Here is a 24,147-nt window from a genome sequence, read left to right as displayed (position 1 = left end):
TCTGGCACTGTAAGGCAGCAACTCTACCGCTGCACCACTGTGCTGCCTACCCTTGTTCCACTCATAACCAACTTCTCTACGTAATTTCTTCCTTTCACCTCCCCCCCAGTTTAGTTTATTTGAACTGTAGTTTACTTTGTAGTAGTGCTCCGGTTTTCTCACACACTCCAACGACAGTAGTTTACTTTACTATAAACACTTGCTCAGGCATGCAAGAATGAAAACTCTATTTGTTTTCATTTGTATGCTGCATTTAAAAGTTGAAATATGAAATCAAGCATTGACAACCCTTCTTGAAGTATAACCTGCAAATCCAGTTCCAAAATACAATCTTACTTTCAATAATAGATGCCCATATTGTTAGATGGAGAGTTGACACACTGCAGTTAATTCATGGATGACTCGAAACTGACTGTTTTCACCATCACCAGTGCTCACTAATCTCAAAGGTGGCGACTGTGGGAAATTGTTTTTGTTTGCTACAAAGTTCTAAGATTGGGTTTGTAATTCTTCTTTCAGGGACTAATGTGACTGACAAACCAGTATTTATGCCAACCACAAAATGCCCATGTAATGATGATGAGCTGCCCTTATGAGCTGCCTAGTAATGTAACAGGTTCCAATTGACATCCTGGAAGTCAAAAACTATTCCATCACAATCACAAAAGCGCAATCACAAAATAATTTGATTAAAATACATTTGGACAGGTAAACTGAAGGAGTTGCAGATGATGAGACAATGAGGAAGGCTGTCGGAATATGCAGCAGGATATAGATCAGCTGCAGAAATGGGCAGAGAAATGTCAGATGGAGTTTAAACCGAGCAGGTGTGAGGTGTTGCGCTTTGGGAGGTTGAATGCAAGGGGAGACAAGATCCTTAACAACATTGATGTGCAGAGGGATCTTGGAGACAAGTTCATGGCCCACGTAAAGTGCCAGCACAAGTAGATAGGGTGGTAAAGAAGGCCTACAATACTCCAAATGTGGCCTTATTGAACAGCATCATGATTTCCTGACTCTTATACTCATTGCCCCTAGCAATTAATTGCTAAGTGTATTGAGTACACAAGTCAGGAAGTCATGATGCAGCTCTATAAGGCCACATTTGGAGTATTGCACGCAGTTCTAGTCACTTCATTACAGGATGGATGTGAAGAGTTTTGAGAGGGTGCAGAGCTGCCTAGTTTAGAGGGTTTCAGTTACAAGGAGAAATTAGTTAAACCTGGATTGTTTTCTCCAGAATGTATGCGGTTGAGGAGAGATTTGATAGAATTACATAACATTTTAGCATAAGGTAAGACAGTCAGAACTTTTTCTCAGGGTGGAAATATCCAACACTAGAGGGCATACCTCTCAGTTGAGAGGGGAAAAGTTTAATGGAGATATGCAGGGCAAGATTTTTTTTACACAGAGCAGTGGGGCCTGGAACACATTGTCAGTAGTGGTCGAGGCAGATACAAAAGTGATGTTTAAAAGGCTTTTCGATAGGCACAGAAAAGTGCAAGTTTGTAGAGGAATTATGGATCGTGTTTAGGCAGTTGAGATCAGTTTAATTTGGCATCATGTCCGGCACAAACATTGTGGGCCAAAGGGCCTGTTCCTGTGCTGTACTGTTCTATGTTAAATAGTATTGAAGGAATACCTGTGCCAGAGAAAATACAATGGTTCAATAAAATAGGTTATCACCATCTTTTCAAAGACAATTAAGAATGGCCAACAAGTAGAGCCCTTGACACTGAAACACACATCTCGTAAATTAATAACAAGTAAGAATCATCAATTTGTTTAGGGCACCCACTGTATGGTATGTAGCAAAACAAGATTGCTAGAGTTTGGAGTGCTTTGGTAAAATAAATAAAAAGCAACAAAAAAATCTGGCTTTACTACAGTTCCATCTTGAATATGTATTACCACCGAAATAATAATTTCCATAAAATCTGTTTCTAATCATAGGTTCTACCAAAATAAACTAGAAAAAAATTGAACCTCAAGGAGTTACTGCAAAAGGGAAAAAAAGACCTCACTACCACTGGTGATACAACTAAATTTGTCACTCACATGAGGCAAAACGTTTGTGAAAATCCAACAACCTGGCAAGCCAGCAGTGAGATTAAATGACAGCATTGCGGCTGCATCACTGCCATTAGCACCTGCCAAAACCAAAGGTTCAAAACACCTGGCAGCTCAAAGTGGTCAATCATGAGCCCTGTGGACCATCAGCAACACTGCAATGTACACCGCCTGAACCTATAAACGTGTCCCAGCATATCCCGTGCTTTATTTTTTTAATTAAGTCATTAGATCAATCTCGGGGTTCAATGAGAGTGCAGTAGGTCATGCTGGGAAGAGCAAAAGTGCCAACAGGACTCAGCTGTGTCACAGGACTACATGTGTATAGAACAGCAAGCAATAAATAGATCATAAAATTATCCCACAATCAATGCATCTGTGATCCTACCTCATCAATTCACGTACACAAGTTATAGGAGTAGAATTGTGCCATTCAGCCCATCGAGTCTACTCCGCCATTCAATTATAGATAACCTCTGCCTCCTAATCCCATTTTCCTGCCTTCTCCCCATAACCCTTGACACCCGTTCTAACCAAGAATTTGTTTATCTTATGAATGATGTCGGAGTTCCGATCAGCCCAGCGAGAGGGCCTGAACATCAGGCCGCTGCAGCGGCGACTGCAGAGGGCTCAAAGGCCCTGACGACGGGTGAACAATGAGGAAGATGACTGAACTTTATTGCCTTCCCTCACAGTGGGAACGTTGATTCCGCTGTGTGGGGATGTTCATGTTAAATTCTATCATGTATCGTGTTCTTTTTATTCATACGGCTGTACGGTAACTGAAATCTCACTGCACCGATTGGTGCATGTGACAATAAATGTAACTTGAACTTGATCTTGATGACAAACAGCAGCTAATAGAGGAAGAAAACCAAAGCAATTCCAAAATATTCTTATCTTTAGCAATAGAGAGCCCAGCATAAAATTAAAAAGTCACATCCAAAACATTTGCAACAGTGCTCGCTCATAAGTGCTGAGTTGATGATCTAACATTGCTTTCTATGACGATCTACCTTTGCCAAAAATAGACACAAAGTGATAGAGTAACTCAGTGGGTCAGTCAGCATCTCTGGAGACTCTTCTGGTGTGTTGGATATCTCAGTTGCTAACCATTTCAATCCTCTTCCCAGTCCCACACTGACCTTTCTATCCTGGGCTTCCTACATTACCAGTGAGACCACATGCAAACTGGAGGAATTGCACCTCATATTCCACTTGGCTAGCTTACAACCCAACAGCATGAATATTGAATTCTCCAATTTTAGGTTACTAGCCAAACAGCCCCCTCTCTTCCCTGTGCCCTGCCTGGACTCGCATCCATTTCTCTCCTCCTCCTCCCCTTCCACCTTCACTTCTTCTGGTTTCACAATTTGCAACTCTCCTATCCTTATCTCACACTTTTTGTCTTTTCATCTCTGGCCTTTGTCCAACAATCTGTCTATCAAAACCCGCCTCATCTGTATCCACCTACCACTTGCCAGGCCTTGTCCTGCCCTCCTCTCTTTCAGTTTCCCCCCTCACCCCCACCACAATCAGTCTGAAGAAGGGTCTTGATGTGAAACATCACCTTTCCATGTTCTCCAGAGATACTGCGTGACCTGCTGAGCTATTCCAGCACTTTATATCTGTTTTGTAAACCAGCATCAGCAATTCCTTGTTTCTATATTCTTCTTCTGCCAGTCCACACAGTATTAAGATTGGGAGTATTAAGATTTAAGGATGCAGCATTGGTTACAGCAAAGATTATCAGACCAATCAATAACTCAGCTGTTGCACTAAAGACTTGCTTTTCAGAGTTAATTATACCTTCAACCAACCTGTTACAGTACAGGTACGACATTGGCATCTACCAAATGATATGGAAATTATCCAGGTATATCCTCTCACAAAATGCAAAACAAAGCCAATGCGACTAATTATCCACCAATAATTCCACTCTCAATCATCAGTAAAGAGCTGAAAGATGTCGTCAGTAGTGATCTTTCACCATTCACTTTCTCACTACCCTTTTGATTTACTACTCAGCCTTCAAGCTCATCGCAAACTTGGTTCAAACACTGGCAACAGAACTAAATTCAGAGTTGAGGTGAAAATGACTAGCCCTGACACGAGGGCAGTGTCTGATAGAGTATACCATTTGTAAAAATTAAAGCCAATGGGCACCAAAGCTAAAAAGCTCAAGTGTTTGTAAATCAAATCTTTCAAAATAAAAACTGGAATGTGGTTATTGGAGATCAGCCCTCGACACAGGACATTTGAAGGAGTTCCTCAGAGCAGCGTCCGAGAACCAATCAGCTTCACCTGCCATCATCATGTAAGGAGGGTAGATGATTGCATGATGGAAGGTTCATCTACAATTTCTTGACAAATGATGCAGGCTATGTCTGCATGCAACAACAATTTGACAACATTTAAAAGGACTGATAATTGTCAAGGTATACTGTATCACACATGTGCAGTTAATAATAATTCATAATACCAGAGTCTAACCATCTACACATGACATTCAATTGCATTATCATTGTCTAGGATCATTAACATGAATGATGTATTGATCCTCCATAGCAGAGGCTCAGTTGAATCAGTCACATAAATACTATGGCTACAAGAGTATTTTAGAGACTGCCTCTCCTGCAACGAGTGACTCACTTGTTGATACCTAGAGGTTCATAGAAAACCTATCAGTGCTCTGTGTATGACTGTAGCGTCAACACTGAAAAACACTGACAACATCCAGGACAATGCAATCAACTTGCCTGCCACCCATAAAGATTGAACATTCAATCCCTCCAGCATACACGAACCATGGCTGCACTGGCTCCACCCACAAAATGCACTGGAGCTTTCCACTGAGATTACTCCAATAGCACTTTCCAAACCACAATCGCTACGAAAATAAAAGCAACAGAAGTGTGGGAACACTATCACCAGTAAATACTTCTCCAAATGGCACAGCACCCTAACTGGCAAATATGCTGTTCTTTCACCAATGTTCTGTCCAATTTCTGGAACACCCCATCCAACAGCATTGTAGGATTACCTTCACCAGAAGCATTACAGCAATTCACATTGGTGGCTACTGTCACTTTCTCAACAGAAAGTAGGAATAGGCAATATAGTCCATCCTTGTCAGCAATATTCCTATGCCCAGAAATGAATTAAAAACATGCCATCTATAGAGAAACCTTATCTCACAATAAGCTTAGAACATAACATTGTCCATTTCTGAATGGCATAGAAGTGATCCTTTTCATTGAACAGCTTCAATTCTATGCTAATTGTTATCCCATCTTGGGATTAGATAAGTAGTTTTTTTTCAGATATATAAAGGTTAGCGTGTAACTTGTGGATATGATATTTCTAATATCTTGCACCCTTGCCGTACTTAGTATTAGATATTATAGAGCCACACTATTTTGATGAATTACTGCAACGCCTTGTGCAAATAAAGATATGACAGCTGTGATTTACTGACCGTACGTAGAAAGGATGAATCGAGTGGTGGGCATTCATAAAGGGTGTGTTTTGCTGGGTGACGTTGTTTTTTTAACTGCTAGTATGGCAGCACTCTTTAGGTCTGGAAATTAGAATGTTGTAGATAATGGAAAGACTTCTTGGTGTCAGGAGATTTGCCACTCAAAAGACTTAGAGTTTGCCGCTCTATACTTACTGAGAGCATTAATGCGAGGCTCATTCGGTTAAGGTTGTTGTCGGTGACAGACCCAACAAACTAAAATAAAACCTAAAAAATGCAGTTTCTTCATTTAAGACCATAAGACACAGGAGCAGTATTAAGCCATTTAGCCAATTAAATGTGCTCTCCAATTCAATCATAGCTGATCTATTTTTTCCTCTCAACCCCATTCTCTCCATAACCTTTGATGCCTTCATTAATCAAGAACCTAGCAATCTGCACTTAACGTGGCCTCCAATGCTATCTGTGGCAATGAATTTCACAGATTCACAACCTAATGGCAAAAGAAATTCCTCGTCTCCATTGTAAAGGTACATCCTTATAATTCTGAGGATGTACCATTTTTATAAAGACTCAACAGTACATCCGTGCTCTTTGAATCTAGTCCTCTCGATATGAATGTTAACATTGCATTTGTCTCCCTTACTACTGACTCACATGCAAATTAACCTTTAGGGAATCCTACAGCAGACCTCCCAAGTGCTTTTGCGTTTCCAATTTTACGATCCTCTCCACATTTATAAAATAGTCTACGCCTTTATTTCTTCCACCAAAGTGCATGGCCTTGCTATGTTGTAGTCCATTTGCCACTTCTTTGCCCACTCTCCCAACCTGTCCAAGTCCATCTGTGGACTCCCTGTTTTTCAACAAAACCTGCCTCTCCACCTATCTTCGTGTCATCCTCAAACTTGGCCCACAAAGATTAAGATTTCACAATTACCATTAACAAACAAAAGAGCACAAATTCAGCAGCTTTTTGCCTGTGGCATCCTCGGGTGCCAGAAATTAGCTTGTGCAAAGAGCACATTGCTTTGTCACAGGAGAATGTTAAAATAACTAGTGCATTCTGGCCTTATTACATGAATGGCAAGAGGTTGGAGGTTTCACTAAAGAGAAAAAGGCCGAGGGGGAAATCTGACACAAGGGTCTATAAACAATATTTAAGTCTGATAGATATAGGGAATGTTTCTCCATCTGTGAAGCTTGTTAAAACTTAAAATCACATAGTTATTGAAGACATTAATGTTGATATATATGCAATAAAAACAAATCAATTTGGTGCCTTTACTGTTCCAACATTTCCTAAAGAATTTAACTGTCACATGAATACTCTGTAGCCATATAACAGGGCATGTCTGCGAAAAATAAAGACAGTTTAAATTGCAGCAGAGATGAATGTTACAAAATTATTTAATTGCCCCTTTGAAAAAGACACGACACCAAGCAGTCTATTCTGCATTTATTCCATAAATCCTGTACAGAAATGGGATGTGGAAATAATAATGTAAAAACTCTATATGGATGCTTGCGTTGGATGTCAAATCTAATGTTACTTTTTAATATACCAAATCTACAATTAAGTTGTTAACAAAAGTCAAATTAAATTCTCTCACAGTATGGCTGTTCCTTAGTAATAGGAAAATGGAATGGACTCTTTTTTTGGTAAAGACACATGTGAGAAAGTATTTAATGAAAAAAGTTAGGAAAATATAAATCCACTCTAAAATTTAGAACAAAGATTCTGCAAGAATATCAGAAAAATCTTACCTTATAATTCTTTGAGCAGCATACTGATGCAATGACCGAAACTGAGCAGACATGTTGGCTAACGCTGCCAAGCAATTTGTGTGAAGGTATTTGTCCTAACCAAAAAATATGGATAAAAAGAGGTAATGTCGATGCATAACATAATAAAATAATCCATTATACAATAATGCTATTAACATCAAAAAATCACTGAAGACATTTCATAGAAACTTGGGACAAAAATGGAGCCAAGATAAATTAGAGCATATGCGAGTGATAGTTTCATTAAAGAGATAAATTTGAATATAGAGGAAACACAAGGGGTGCAGATGCTGGACGGATGCAGGGTCCCAAAAAACGTACAATTCCTTGCACAACCTATAAATGGTTGGCATAGTGGCACAACTGTAGAGCTGCTGCATTACATTATCAGATAGTCAGATTCGATCCTGACTACATGCTGTCTGTACGGAGTTTGTATGTTCTCCCTGTGACTGCGTAGGTTTACTCTGGGTGCTCAGGTTTTCTCCCAAAATCCAAAGATGTGCAGGTTTGTGGGTCAAATGGCTTCTGTAAATGCGTTGGTCAGCGCGACCCTGTGGGCAAAGGGCCTGTTTCCATACTGTGTTTCTAAACAAATGGTGTTCAACCCACTGAGTTCCTCCAATTTTATTTTTTGAAATTTAAAGAAAGATCTTAAAAGGATAAGTAGGTGGAGAGGAACATGAGTAAATAAAAGAAATGCTCAAATCTGCAGGCCCGATAGCAAAGTATGACTGTGGAAAGGCAGAGATGGGAAGAGCAGACAAGGACATTGGGAACTGGAAGGAAAAGTAGGAAAATGATTCTCAAGCCTAATCCATTCACTATTCAATAAAATCAGACCTAATTCGGTGCCTCAAATTTACTGTCATCTGATTCTCATCTCCAATTCTCTTAGCATCCAAAAGGACTATTAATCTCAGCCTTGAGTATACTTATGCACAAGATGTCAACATCAGCTGACGTACTGCTCCCAAAAGAAACATTTATAGTGAGCTCCAGAAAGAGGCAAACATAAATAAATCAATAATATGTTCAAGTAACGTAAAAAAATTGTATTCCCTAGCTTATAGGTTCTTGAAAATCTGCAGGCAAGTTTCACAATATCTCACCATTAATTTAGAGTGAAATGACATGTCTTTGTTCAATGCATTCATGCAAGCATCTGGAAGGCATTAAACCATGATCACAAAGGTCCAATGAAACCAGGTCTGACAGATGGAAGAGAATGGTAATATAATTGCTCAAAGCTTAGGAAAAAATCTTCTTGGTTCTTCCATTTCAGCAAGCTATTGATCCTCAGAAAGTTTAACAGGATAGGTAAATGGGCTGGCCTCACAATTTTACATGCATTAAACATCTAATTACATGTAAAAACAAATAACTTTTCAAAAATTGATTTGAATACGTAGAAGAATGAAATGCACTGCCAACAATATAAACCAGCAAGGCATAACGCATTCAAGGAATTGAAAGCTTCCAGCTGGAAACTGTGCAGCAGAGTTTATTTAATGTGTATATATGGTCTATGGTCTATATACACACTGAACCTTTATCTTCCGTTTTGTATTACGTTTACATATTCTGTTGTGCTGCAGCAAGTAAGAATTTCATTGTCCTATCTGGGACACAAGACAATAAAACTCTCTTGACTCTTGCGGTTGATGATGCTAAAATTACAGACTAGTTCTCCATTCATCTGCCTGTGCACATATTTAATCGTGCCAGCCACTCAACATGCATATAAGTGGATTAAGTATGGAACACCCTTGCCACTGACTCTTTGCACAGCCCCCTCCAGCAAACCAACCCTCCCCTTGACCCCTTTACAGTCAATCCATCCTATGTCCTTCAATGTCAGTATTCCCCAGTATCTTGTCTCCCACGCCCGGCCACTCCCCGTACTCGGGGTCTGAAGCGTTCGGGAATCGGTCCTCTGTGACGACCCGGAGATAAACGGCTGGCTCCCGGGGTACAGAGAGGATGCGCCGAGGATGCATTAAAACTGTGTGTGTGTGTGTGTATAAGATTTGGTCAATTATTTCCCCAGACTTTGAATAAAATTGTTCACGAAACAAATTAAAAAAAAATTAAACTGCTGCATGAGTCACAGTGCCACCTCACAGATGTCCAATCACAATGGATCTCATTTACATATATGACATCACAATGGGACAGGGGTGGGAGATTGGAACCTTCACGTGGTCCCACTAAAATCAAACTGCTGCATGAGTCACAGTGCCATCTCACAGATGTCTAATCACAAAGGATCTCATTTACATATGATATCACAATGGGACAGGGGTGGGAGATCTCTCGCCCTCCCTCCCTCCCTTCCACCCCAGTGCCTTTCCCCCACCCCCCTCCTCTCTCCCCCCCTCTCTCTCCCCTCCACTCTCTCCCTCTCCCCTCTCCCCCTCCACTCTCTCTCCACTTCCCCTCCCCCTCTCCTCTCCCCCTTCTCCCCCTCTTCTCCCCCACCCCTCTCCTCTCACCTCCCCTTCCCCCACCCCTCTCTATCCCCCCCCCTCTACCACCCCCTTCCCCCTGCCCCCCCCTTCACCCTCCCCGCTCTCCTCCCCTCCCCCATCCTCATCCTCTCTCTCTCCCTTCCCCCCTCTCCTCCCCCTCTCTCCCTCCCCCCATCTCCCTCTCCCCTCCTCCCGCACCCTCCCCCCCTCGCCCACCCACCCTCTCCTCCTCCCCTCCACCCCCTCTCCCTCTGTCTCTTGCCCTTCTGTCTCTGCCCCTCTCTCTCTCCCCATTCTCTCTCTGCCCTTACTCTCTACCCCCCCCACCCCCTCTCTAGACACGCCTGCGAGTTGGGGGCTATGCGTCAGTGGATAGGGCGGTTATGGGGTAAAAGGAGCAAATTCATAATATCAATATAATATCAAGGGAGGTAGTTAGCGTGTGTGCGGGGTGGTAGTTAGTATGTGTGACGCCACATGCCCCCCCCCCCCCCCCCCTGCAACCGCACATTGGGGGAACAGACCCAACGGGTCTGCACTTGGTCTAGTAAGTATATAAAATTAAGAGAGGTTTTTAGTTGGGGTAGACAGCCCAACGTGCGGTAGTGGAGGCAGATACAATAGGGGGGGGGGGGATTTAAGGGTCTTTTAGATAGGCACATGGATATGCAGGGAATGGAGGGACATTGATCATGTGAATGCAGATGAGACTAGTTTAGCTTGCCATCATGTTTGGCACAAACATTGTGGGCTGAAGGGCCCATTCCTGTGCTGTACTTTTCTATGGTCTGTTCTATATACTATGGTCAATGGCACATGGACCCTAAACCTGGAATTTGCATGAAGTGGAATTTGCGTAATAATGGTAAGCTGCTTCATATCTTCATATTACAAAGGGAAACAAGCTGAACATCCTGGGTTACTTCATTACCTGAGAAAGTTTGAAAAGGTATTCTATCAAAGAGACCAGGTCAAGACACCATGGCAACAACTTCCAAGGCGCCCAACCCAGGCATCTATTGGTGTGCTAGTCACAGATGCAGATCTGCAATCACACATTACAATCGATCCACAAATTTAAATCTCTCTGTACACTATGAATGGCTCGATTGTAATCATATATTGTCTTTCCGCTGACTGGTTAGCATGCAAAAAAAGCTTTACCATGGGACACGTGACAATAAACTAAACTAAACTAAAGTAAACACTTCTCAATCAGGCATAGCCAGCTATTAAATTCTGCTATCATCTGAGGAAGGGGCTGCTGGACTGTTCATCCACATGTTCACACTGCTGGATTGATAATTAACTAATCTGCTCTATTATCTACATCAACCTGGCCCCAAAGCAGTGTAGCCCGACAGAAAAAAACTGCGATTGGACAATCAATATTGAAGATCTAAACCAAGCTCTTCTCAGGTTCTCAGACAGCACCTTAGAAACCAGCTGAAGATCCTCAACCAACAGGCGTTGCAGAATGCCCAGAAATACACCATACCTGGCAGCTGAGAAGATACCTATGGCTTCTCTGCCAGAAAATTTCAGTACTGGTTTGATGAAAATGAAGAGGCACTTTGGGAGATAATTGTCTGCAAATGCAAGATCCTTTTGAAGTAGAAATTTGACCCTGCTTGAGGGGAATAGCCACAGTTCAGAAGAAAGCACAAGGCCTAGAGAATGAATGCAAGGTGGAAAGACTGAAATTGCCAAGACTTATCACCTGAGATGGACACCAAATGCTGGAGTAACTCAGAGACAGGCAGCATCTCTAAAGAGAAGGAATGGGTAACGTTTCTGGGTTGAGACCCTTCTTCAGACTGATGTCAGGGTGGTGGGCGGTACATTTATAAGGAAGTGTATAGATAGGAAGTGTAAGGTGTGAAAACAGGACAAAGGGAATGCAGATCAAGGAAAATATAGAATAGCTCATTGTTAGTTTGGAGATGGTAACAACAAAGCAAACAGAGATAAAATATAGTCAGAGACAGTAAGACTGGTCGAGAACTGGGAAGGGGTAGGGGAAGGAGGGAAAGGGAAAGCAAGGGCTGCTTGAAGTTAGAGAAGTCAATGTTCATACCACTGGGGTGTAAGCTGCCACGGCAAAATATGAGGCGCTGGGCCTCACCCTGACAATGGAGGAGGCCCAGAACAGAAAGGTCAGTGTGAGAATGGGAGGGGGAGTTAACGTGTTGAGCAACCAAGAGATCAGGTAGGTTTAGGCAGACCGAGCGGAGGTGTTCAGTGAAACAATCGCCGTGCCTGCGCCTGGTCTCGCCGATGTACAGGAGTCCACACCTGGAACAGCAGATACAGTAGATGAGGTTGGAGGAGGTGCATGTGAACCTCTGCCTCACTTCAAAAGACTGTTGGGGTCCTTGGACAGAGTCGAGTGGGGAGGTATAGGGACAGGTGTTGCATCACCTGCGGTTGCAGGGTGAAAGTACCTGGGGAGGGGGTGGTTTGGGTGGGAAGGGACAAGTTGACCAGGGAGTTACGGAGGGAACGTTCTCTGCGGAAAGCGGAAATGGGTGGGGATGGGAAGATGTGGCTGGTAGTGGGATCCCGTTGTAGATGGAGAAAATGTTAGAGGATTATGTGCTGTATGCGACGGCTGATGAGGTGGAAGGTGAGGACAATGGAGACTCTGTCCCTGTTACAAATGGGGGGAGGGGGAGCAAGAGCAGAGCTGCAGGATATCAAGGAGACCCTAGGAAGGGCCTCATACATAGAAAATAGGTGCAGGAGTAGGCCATTCGGCCCTTCGAGCCTGCATCGCCATTCAATATGATCATGGCTGATCATCCAACTCAGTATCCCGTACCTGCCTATAATGGAAGAGGGGAACCCTTGTTCTCTAAAGAAAGAGGACATCTCCGATGACCGGGTATGGAACAGCTCATCTTGGGCGTAGTCGGAGGAATTGGGAGTAGGGGATAGTCTTTACAGGAAGCAGTGTGGGAAGAAGTGTAGTCTAGATAGCTAGGGGAGTCAGTGGGTTTATAGATGTCAGTTGATAGTTTGTTTTCTGTGATGGAGATGGTGAGATCAAGAAACGGTAGGGAGATGTTGGAGATGGTCCAAGTGAATTTGAGTGCAGGATGGAAATTAGTCGTAAAGTTAATGTAGTCAGGGAGTTCTGCATGGGTGCAGGAGGTAGCACCAATGCAGTCGTCAATGTAGCAGAGGTAGAGTTTGATAATAGGGCCAGTGTACGCCTGGAACAGTGATTGTTCGACGTACCCTACAAAGGGGCAGACATAGCTGGGGCCCATGCGGGTGCCCATAGGTATGCCTTGGACTTGGAGGAAGTGCGAGGAGTCATAGGAGAAGTTGTTAAAGGCAAGGATCAGCTATGCTAGGCGGAGGAGTGTGTTAGTAGATGGAAATTGGCTGGTTCTGCAGTCGAGGAAGAAATGGAGTGCTTTAAGACCTTCCTGGTGGGGGATGGAGGTGGAGAGTGACTGAAGAAGACTAATGACCTGTACCGCAAGATTTTGTTAAAGAGGTGGCTATCGAAATAGTGGATGAATTGGTTGTCATCTTCCAACATTCCACAGATTCTGGAACCACTCCCACAATTTGAAAGGAGAAAGAAGAAAATAAACTATTGGCCGGTTAATCTGATATCAGTGGTTTGGGAAATTGCAGGAATCTATCATTAAGGAAGTGGCAAAAGGGCAATTAGAAAATAATAATGGGACTCGGCAGAGTCAACATGAACCGTGCAGGAAAAACTATGTTAGAAATTATCAAAGGATGCCCAAGAAATTAATAAAGTAAGGTAAATTGGACGAAATAGATTGATGAAAGAATTAAACTAGATTGATGAATTAAAAGACTATCAAAGAAAAACATGGGCCTTTTATAGATAATGGAAAAATGTATAATGGGGAATAAGTACCGGTAAATGGCAGAAAAATTAAATAAATACTTCACGTCTGACCACAGAAGAGACAAAAAAAATCTCGGAAATCATGGAGAACTAGGGGTCAATGCAAATAAGGAAATAAAGGAAATTGATATTGGTAAAATAAACATACTGCTGGAAAAAGTTTTGAAAGAGTTGGCGCCTGAGCTAGTAGATACTCTGGATATTTTCCAACATTTTACACATGCTGGAATGGTTCTGCAATTTGAGGGTAGCAAATATTACTTAAACAAGAAAGCAGAGATAAAAATGGGAGCTATTCGCCTCTGACGATGTTAACATTGGCTGAATAGGTTGTGGGCGGAGGTGCTTTTTCGTTTAAGTTCGTGACCCAAATCACGTAACTACCTGAATTTTTAACATATTGTGTAAAAATATTATAGAAATCATACCTGAAACTCGTCAAGACCAAAACCTGCACATATTTTTAAATTATGAGAAAAACCTCAAATTTTCCGAGTAGTAATTGTCCAATCAATGCACGTTTGACATTGCGTCGGACGCCAATTGACCAATCACGCACTTTGTTTCATGGTCGCTAGGCAGCGAGCACTCTGGGATCATGGCTGCCTCCGAATTACATCAAAACAATAGCAGGGTTTTGATTGGAATAAAGGTAATGCTAACCTTGCTGATAATTTTGTTTAACAATTGATTTATCTTTGTAAAGTTATGATGTGAACTGTTAAATAAAAATGATAAATAAAAATGTAGAGCTAGGGTTAAGATTAGGATTATGGTCGGTCTGTCAGTCAATCAGTCAGCAGTCGGTCAGTCGATCAGTGTCGGTCAGTACAGTCAGTCAGTCAGTCAGTTCAGTCAGTCAGTCAGTCAGTCAGTCAGTCAGGTCAGTACAGTCAGTCAGTCAGTCAGTCAGTCAGCAGTCAGTCGTCAGTCAGTCAGCAGTCGTCAGTCAGCAGTCAGTCAGTCAGTCAGTCATCAGTCAGTCAGTCAGTCCAGTCAGTCAGTTCAGTCAGTCAGTCAGTCAGTCAGTCAGTCGTCAGTCAGTTCAGTCAGTCAGTCAGTCAGTCAGTCGTCAGTAAGTCAGTTCAGTCAGTCAGTCAGTCAGTCAGTCAGCAGTCATTCAGTCAGTCAGGCAGTCGCAGTCGTCAGTCAGTCAGTCAGTCAGTCAGTCAGTCAGTCAGTCAGTCAGTCAGTCAGTCAGTCAGTCAGTCAGTCAGTCAGTCAGTCAGTCAGTCAGTCAGTCAGTCAGTCAGTCAGTCAGTCAGTCAGTCAGTTGGTCAGTCAATCGGTCGGGCTGTCAGTGGGCCGGTGGATGCTGCGAAGGATTGGTCAGGCTGTCGGGCCGCCGGTCAGAGCTGCGAGGGGTCGGTCGGGCTGGCCCGTGGATGCTGTAATGGATCGGTCGGGCTGTCGGTAGGCCGGTATTGCAGCGAGCGAGCGGGCGGACTGACAGAGCCAGCGCTATGCGGGTGCTGAAGGCGGCCTGGGCGGCGTGTAGGGCAGTGCAGCTCCCCACCATCATCACTATGATGATCCAGAAGGACATGCTGGCTGAGGTAGACGCGTTGAGCAGCCACACTTACGGGGCCCACAGCCAGTCCCAAAGCGGCTCCAGCTCCAGCCGTGGGCAGCTCTGGAAGGGGGGCGAGTTAGGGTTAGGGTTAGGCATTTTCCTCTGAGTGGAAGATGCCTTCGCCTTCCCCCAATCTAGCACTGCCCCAGTCCCACTACTGCCGTGACCCCCACTCTGCCCACTGGCAGTCAGTGCGGTTCAGTAAACGGGGGAACCCACAGGAACTTCCCTCACCCATTAATGAGGCTGGTTCAGGAGCTGGACCTCTGCGGCAGTCTCATTCAAAATACACACTCACAATTATATTAATTGTATTATTTTTATACAATATAATTATATATAATTACAGTCATATTCACGTCATATATATATATGGTATAATAATATATGGTTTAAATAGACAGCAGCATGGAATTCGGCTCCCAATGGAGTAATATGAGCATTGAACACTAGATGGCGCTTACTTTTTCAATCTAATTTTCTAATTAGCTTAATTAATTAAGGTGCAACATTTGGCACTGACGAGTTATGACTTACTTCTCAATTATATTTTATCTAAATCTGTGCAAAATTTCAAATTGTTCCCAGACATGGGTCACGAAAAATTCTGGACACCTTTTCGATGCTCGGCCCACAGCCTAGAAGGAAAATCTAATGATTCCTCCATTTCTGATCCTGATAAACCAGAAACAGACACAATTGTTGCAAAAACATCTAAAAGTGTCAGTCCTCAACTCTCCTCATCTCATAGGGGGGGGGGGGGGGGGGGGGGGTGGAGATAGGTGGGAGAGAAGGGGAGAGAGAAGGAAGAGGGGAAAACAGAGGGGGGAGCAGAGGGGGGGAGAGGGTAAAGGTGGGAGTTGCGAGGGGGTGGGAAAAGGGGGTAAGGGGAGGGAGGTTGAGAGAAGGGGAGGGAGAGAAGAGGGAGGGAAAGGAGAAACAAGTGGGAAGGAGAGGAGAGGAGAGGAGAGGTAGGGAGGAAGATACGGGGAGGGAGAGAAGGGGAGAGAGATAAGGAGGGAGAGGTGGGGAGGGAGGAAGGGAGAGAGAAAGGGAGAGAGCGAGGGAGAGAAGGGGGAGGAAGGGAAAGAAGGGGAGGGAGGAAGAAGGGAAGGAAGAAGGAAGGGAAGGAGGGAGAGAAGGGGATGAAGGGGAAGAGGGATAGAATTTGAAGAGAGGAGGAATTTGAAGAGAGAGTGGAATTTGAAGTGGGGGATGGAGGGATGAAGAGAAGGAGAAGGGGATGATGGGGAGGAAGGGGTAGAGTTGGAGGTCAGTAAGGAAGGGGGAGAGGGGTTGGATGGGAAAGGGGAAGATGAAAGGGAGCTGAAGGGAAGATAGAGAGGGTGGTGAAGAAGTGTGGAAGAAGATAGTGGGAGGACTGGGAAGAGGGGGGTGCTACGGTGAGAGGTCAGTGAGGTGATGGAGTGGGGAAAAAAGGGGAAGGATGAGGGAGAGGAAGGGTGGAAAGGAGGGAGAGGGGGCTAGGGAAAGGGAGATTGGAGAGTTTGGGAGGGAAAGAGAAAGGAGAGAGAGAGAGAGCCATATACTCTGGATTTAGTTTAGTTCAGTTTAGTGATTCTGCACGGAAACAGGCCCTTCGACCCACCGGGTCCGCGCCGACCAGCGATCCCCACATATTAACCCAATCCTACACACACTAGGGATAATTTTTACATTATCTTGTAAAATCATGTATCATGCCCTATATCATATGAAACAATTAAATTATAAAGACTGTATTCATAAATTTAAAGCATATTTTAAAAGCTCTTACCCTGGTTCTGGTCATGTTGTATTGGACTGTTCTAATCACCACAAGGATAAGCAGACTTCCCAAGGAGATTTCTGTCAGGACACGTTCAGCATACCAAGTAATATTTTTTAGTATCTGTGAGAGAGCAAATGAGGAAAGGAAAACAAAATCTCTTTTTTAAAAGGAAAACCAGCAAAGGAAACAAGCCACTTAAACAAGCATTTGGGGTCAACAAAAATCAAAATATGTACAACTGTATAATTGCAGCATCCAACATGTACTACAATATCAAGGCCCCCACAGTTTATTGGCACTTTATTTTACAAATCACTCCACTGTCTTCAGAGACATATTATGGAAATCATGACCAGTTTTCATTCTAGCATATTTCAATGACTACCTCAATTGAAGTTCTAGTGCAGTGCCAGAACTAAGAACTAAGAATGAAAGTATTTGTTGATAGCAATTTCACAAAAGATAAGCGTCCGGTACTATTTTTAATTTTCATTGTTAAACTGGATATTAAAACCTAAGCAAACGTAAATGTTTGCATGTTAGGCACGAAAAACAGTAAAGGCCGTTAGAGTTCAGCATCCTGTTAGCTTTGTTAATTGCTGCTCTGGTTGTTGATTGATTGATGGTTGAGCATGAAATCCATCAACTTCACGATCCCGCATTACTTATTTCAGCATGATTCGAGGAACTGCGACTAACATTTTCCTTTCTATTTCAGGTTGATCTTCCACAAATATCTGGTACTGGATTTGTGGTTCTGCAATGTACTGGGTCCTGGACAGATCTTCAGAGATGTGCACACCCAAGAATTTGAAGTTTTTGTCTCTGTCCTCCCCCATCCTGGCAATGAAGACAGGTTTGTGGATCCTCGTCATTCCGCTTCCAAAGTCCACATCAGTTCCTAAGTTTTAATAACGTTGAGAGCAAGGTTATTGTTCTATACTCATTGTCATCTGTAATTTGTCCAACAACGGTGGTATCAACAGCGAATTTGAAGCTTGAGTTGGAACTGTGTCCAGTCCAGTATAGAGTGAATACAGCAGGGGGCTGAGTATCTATCCTTGAGGTGCTCCTATGCTGATGGTGAGCGAGGAGGAAGTGTTGCCGCCAATTCATACAGATTGTGGTCTGTTGATGAGGAAGTTGAGGATCAGTTGCAGAGGGATGAGCAGAGACCCAGTTCTTTGAACTGGGTAACCAGCATGGATGATGATGTACTTCATTATCCCGGATGTTAGTGCCACCAGTCGGTGTCATTGAAGCACGTCACCTTACTCTTCTTGGGCGCTGGTATTATGTATGCCCTTTTAAAACAGGTCAGAACCTCAGACCTCAATAAAGAGGGGTTAGAAACATAGAAAAATAAGTGCAGGAGTAGGTCATTCAGCCCTTCGAGCCAGCACCGCCATTCAATATGATCATGGCTGATCATCTAAAATCAGTTGCGGGTTGAAGATGCTCGCAAAACCTCCAGCCAGTTGGTCTGCACAGGTTTTAACAATTTGACCAGGTATACCATCAGGTCCAGATGCTTTTCGAGCATTCTCCCCCCTGATGTATATTCTGATGTCAGCGTCTATGACTAAGATTGTAATATCATCAGGGTCTATGGTTACCCAGGAAGGCACATCAGCATTCTCCCTATCAAAGCGTGCGTAGAACGCATTGAGCTCGTCAGGGAGTGATGCATCGCCGTCGCTTGAGCTGCTCCTGATTTCACCTTGAAGGAAATTATGGCATGCAAACCCTGCCATAGCTGCCAAACATCCACCTCATCCTCCACTTTAGAGCGAAAGTCCCTTTTAGCCTTTTTGATGGCCTTATCAAGGTCACATCTGGACCTTGTATGACAGCATCGCCAGACGTGAATGCCCAAGATCTGATCCTCAGAAGAATATGGACCTCCTAGTTCATTCAAGGCTTCTGGTTGGTGAACACTCGGATGGTGTCCATGGGAACAGGCTCCATCACACATTTCCTTATGAAGTCGGCATTCATTCAGTTCTGTTGCCGAGTCCAAGTGTTATACTTTGAGAGATAAAAGATAAAGTTTAGATATACACTTTTCATGGCAAAACTCTTAACAGCATTGATGTGCAGAAGAATCTTGGATTTCAGGACCATAGCAGCCTGAAAGTGGCAACACAAGTAGATAGTGGTATAGAAGGCATATGGGATGCTTGACTTCATTGGTCAGAGCCCTGACTATGAGAGTCAGTAGGTCATGTTGCAGCTCTATAAGCCTTTGGATAAGCCATACTTGGAGCATTGCATGCAGTTCTGGTAACCGCATTACGGAAAAATATCGCTGCAAGCAAATGCCTTCGCAGGGAATAGGGATCATGTGCAGGCAGATGAGGTTAGTTTATTTTGGCACTTTGTTCAGCACAGACATTGTAGTTCCAATGATCTGTTCTAGAGCCATCCAAAACGGAAACCGGTTCTTCAACTCAACTTGTCCATGCCGATCAAGTGCCCATTTAAGCTCGAACCATTTTCCCATGTTGGCCCATATCCTCTCAATCTTTCTTATCCATGTACCTGTCCAGATGCCTTTTAAAATTGTTAATGTACCTGCCTCATCCGTTTCTTCCATTTTCATTCCATATACCTACTCCCCTCTGCATGGAAAAAGGTGTCCTCATGATTCTATTAAATATTTCCCCTCTCACCTTAAACCAATGCCTTCTAGTTCTTGAATCCACAACCATGGGAAAAAGTATGTATGCCTTCTCCCTATCTTTGTCCCTCATATAAAATATCTATATAATGTCACTCCTCAGTTTCCTATGCTCCAGGATAAGTTAGATTGGCATGGAGGCTGGCGCAGATATGGCAGATATGGACAAGTACCCTGATCCTGTGCTGTATTGCTCTATGGGACAGCACGTTATTGAAATACAAAATTTAAAACAGAATACAGACAGGCGCACTCTTAGAACAGTTAAATACTTCAAATTTAGTCTTAAATCATATTAAAAAGTCCAATGTTGAAATGGAGCCCACTGATGTAGCCCATCTAGGGAATGGGATTTAGAAAATGCTCAGGAATCCAGTATCTCTGCTCAGTTACTTGCTTAAAAACTAGAAGATCCAATGAGGTCTACAATTTATTAGGCAGAAAATCTGGACCACTCTGCTGACAGTTCTAAAATGTCCTTTGGGCTCAATTGTCTGACATGTCGTCAGGCCTAATGTCGTCAGGCCTAATGTTGCTTGCAGAAGTCCTGAGCTGGTGTGGATCTAAGCCGGTGGCAGCGTTCCTGCCTACCATCAATGTTGTCAGCTGTCCCTACATTGAACTGGTGTACTTCTCAGAGCCCAATGGGGCATTGTGAACTTTTGCAGACTTTTCAGCTCTCATGCTGGGAAGTCTGCCCTTTGAGCTTACGCCAAGTTTAAACTGGCAAACGTACAGTGGCCCCATTCAGCTGAATGATCACATCAGCTGCCAGAATAAAGGTAAATTAAATCTTTGCAAATTGAATTAATACATTTTGTATTTAATTGTTTTCTGACTCCTTATGTTTTTATTCTAAACAATATTTTTCTATTACCAAGTGTCAGCAAATGTTTGCAAATGTCAATAATTGTCTTAGCTTTGACAGCAAAAAGCATGGAGGCTGGCCTCAGCAGTTGTCAAAACAGATCTATGTTTCCATTCAAATGCAATACTGAGGTCATCTCTATGCTGCACACTGCCATATCGAAGACTGTGCCCAGAGCTACGCTACAAGAGAGAGTGCCCACTTTAAGACTAGATGACCAGCGATCAAGGGACAATGGAAGTTCGATTTAATCACATGCACCCCATCTTAAACAAATTGTCTTAAACAATATTGTCTATTGTCTACAAACTGCTCATAATGATACTCAGTGGCAAAACATAATATAAATTCCTATTCTTTCTGGAGATGAAAAGAATAATCTGGATAAGGACGACCATTATGTTCTCCAACAGGTAAATATTAAAGTCATTACTGCAGCTTAAGAGATCGTAACTTGCCGATATCCAAATTGCGTAACTCTGACTTCTACACTACTGGGTCAACTTGTTCCAGATAAATGTATAATTGTTTCATAAAATCATAAATGCCAAGATATCATTGAAAAATGATTTTTTTAATTGTGTAGTGCTTTTCACCTAGTGATAACTTTTTTTCTCTTTCCTTTATTCTTTTGAAGGCACACACACCAAAGTACAACTCCAGAGCCTGGCATTGACCTAGCACGTTACTCAAGTGACCATTCTTAACATGGAGCTGGAAACCATGTTACCACAGAAGTCTTAATGTTAAACGCTATTTTTTCCAATCCAAGTTACTATCAAAAGTCACTAAATAGTGCGAACTTGGCTGGCTATATCTCCGTACATTCGCACTTTAGTTGTAGAAACATAGAAACATAGAAAATAGGTGCAGGAGTAGGCCATTCGGCCCTTCAGGGCTGCACCACCATTCAATATGATCCATACCCCCTGATCCCTTTAGCCACAAGGGCTAACCACAAGCACCGGATCCCCTCAGGGCTGTGTCCTGAGTCCGCTGCTCTTCACATTGATGACACATGACTGTGTCGCCAGGTCCACTACTAACCATATCATCAAATACGCGGATGACACAACAGTAGTGGGCCTCATCCGCAATAACGACGACCAGGCATATAGAGAGGAGGTGGAACAGCTCGTGAGCTGGTGCAGCAGGAACAACCTTCTCCTAAATGTGAACAAAACCAAGGAGATTGTCGTCGATTTCAGAAGGAAAATTCAGCCCAGTCACACTCCACTTTGCATCAACAACTCAGCAGTGGAGCAGGTGAAAAAGATCAAGTTCCTGGGGGTGCATATAACGGACACCTTAAACTGGTCCACAAACATTACATCTCTGGCAAAACGGGCACAGCAGCGGTTGTACTTCCTCCGCAGGTTGAGAAGTTTACACCTCCACCCTCCCATCCTCGCCACTTTCTACAGAAGCACAATTGAGTCGGTCATGACCAGCTGCATCTCTACGTGGTGCGGCAGCTGTACAGCTGCGGACTGGAAGTGCCTTCAGAGAATGGTGAGGACAGCGGAAAAAATCATTGGGACTTCTCTTCCTTCAATCATTGACATGGGGTACAAGCGCTGTCTGATTAGAGCTAAGGGCATTACCAGAGCCCCCACACACCCACAATTCGGACTGTTTATACTGCTTAACTCTGGGAGGAGGTACCGCAGCATGAAGAGCGGGACAACCAGGTTCTGCAACAGCTTCATCCCCCAGGCCATAAGATTACTGAACAATCAACAAAACCAAGGCTAGAACTTTTTAAATATCGACACTTTTTAAAAAACTTTTTATATATATTTATTTTACAGAACCATGCACATGAGGCATTTTTATGGACGCACCTAACACTTTTACTTTTACTATTTACCTGATTGGAGAGTCAAATGCAACGAAATTTCGTTCAAGGTGCACTGTGTCTAGGTGTATATCTGAATGACAATAAAGTTTTCATTCATTCACATCTAACTCCCTCTTAAATATAGCCAATGAACTGGCCTCAACTACATTCTGTGGCAGAGAATTCCAGAGATTCACCACTCTCTGTGTAAAAAATGTTTTTCTCATCTCAGTCCTAAAAGATTTCCCCTTTATCCTTAAACTGTGACCCCCTTGTTCTGGACTTGTAATGACCTGACAGGTGCACCAGCTGAGATAAATTAATTCCAATCACTATTGGTAGTGGCCTTTACTAAAGTATTTAAAAAAATAGAATTGGGGTTATTTCTTGAAATGAAATGTAATGGTATGGCTTTGATTTTATGTTGAGTTCATCATCTATCTGGGCATATTGCTGCATTCTGGACTAAATATTGAATTGTCTAACCTTGTGTAAATCATTCATTCCTACTGCCTGTACCAGTACTGGCTATCTTTGCCTGCCATCATTGACGCTCAGTTTTTCTTTCCATTAGAACAGCTTAGAAACATAGAAAAATAGGTGCAGGAGTAGGCTATTCGGCACTTCAAGCCAGCACCGCCATCATGAATATCATGGCTGATGATCTAAAATCAGTACCCTGTTCCTGCTTTTTTCCACATATCCCTTGATTTTTTTAGCCCGAAGAGCTAGATATAACTCTCTCTTGAAAACATCCTGTGAATTGGCCTCCACTGCCTGTGGCAGAGAATTCCACAGATTCACAACTCTCTGGATGAAGAAGTTTTTCCTCATCTCAGTCCTAAATGGCCGACCCCTTATTCTAAAACTGTGATCCCTGGTTCTGGACTCCCCCAACATCAGGACATTTTTTCCTGCATCTAGCCAGTCCAATCTTTTAAGAATTTTATATGTCTCTATAAGATCCCCTCTCATCCTTCTAATTCCAGGCGACCCATTCTTTCATCATATATCAGTCCTGCCGTCCCGGGAATTAACCTGGTGAACCTACGCTGCATTCGCTCAACAGCAATAATGTCCTTCCTCAAATTAGGAGACCAAAATTGCATACAATACTCCAGGTGCGGTCTCACCAGGACCCTGTACAACCGCAGTAGGACCTCCTTGCTCCTAAACTCAAATCCTCTCGCAATGAAGGCCAACATGCCATTTGGTTTTCTTCACTACCTGCTGTACCTGTATGCTTACTTTCAGTGACTAATGTACAAGCACACCCAGGTCTCGTTGCACCTCCCCTTTTCCTAATCTGACACCATTCAGATAATAATCTGTCTTTCAGTTCTTGCCACCAAAGTGAATAATCTCAGTTATCCACATTATACTGCATCTCGTAGCGCGTGCTCAACACAGTCTTGATATTAACATATTTTTATAACTATGAACAACAGCTTTGTCAGTCAGTGAGCATAGGGTACGGCCTCACAAGATGTCAAAACAATCCAGAGGACAGAACTTCTCATAGGCTGAGCTTCTCTCTCTCTCTTCCTCTCTTATTATTGTCATATTATAAGTTTCAAACTCATTTGCTAGTATACAGACTTCAATGTCAAGAAATAGAGGAACAGTTCGTAATTGTTGGTTACTTTGTTCATTAGAAAGGAAAATAAGAACTTCCATTTAAGAAGGATTCCGATTTGTGCGACTGCAATTGAAGAT

The 24,147-nt window shown here is 43.0% G+C and overlaps 1 protein-coding gene across 3 annotated transcripts in view; it reads right to left on the bottom strand.

The window, feature by feature from the left end:
* The window catches only part of dym (dymeclin), a 327,900-nt gene that overhangs the window by 165,654 nt on the left and 138,099 nt on the right, over positions 1 to 24,147 (bottom strand). For all 3 annotated transcript variants that reach the window (XM_033033648.1, XM_033033656.1, XM_033033666.1), the window contains 2 exons: positions 17,050 to 17,163; positions 7,316 to 7,410 (listed from right to left, as the gene is read on the bottom strand). In XM_033033648.1, the coding sequence (XP_032889539.1) occupies positions 7,316 to 7,410; positions 17,050 to 17,163 (209 nt within the window). The remainder of the gene's footprint in view (positions 1 to 7,315; positions 7,411 to 17,049; positions 17,164 to 24,147) is intronic.

The sequence above is a fragment of the Amblyraja radiata genome, chromosome 1 (genome assembly GCF_010909765.2).
Source record: "Amblyraja radiata isolate CabotCenter1 chromosome 1, sAmbRad1.1.pri, whole genome shotgun sequence".
In the NCBI taxonomy this organism is placed as follows: Eukaryota; Metazoa; Chordata; class Chondrichthyes; order Rajiformes; family Rajidae; genus Amblyraja; species Amblyraja radiata.
Note: the sequence above shows the minus strand (reverse complement) of the source record. Positions and strands in the feature narration are given on the sequence as shown.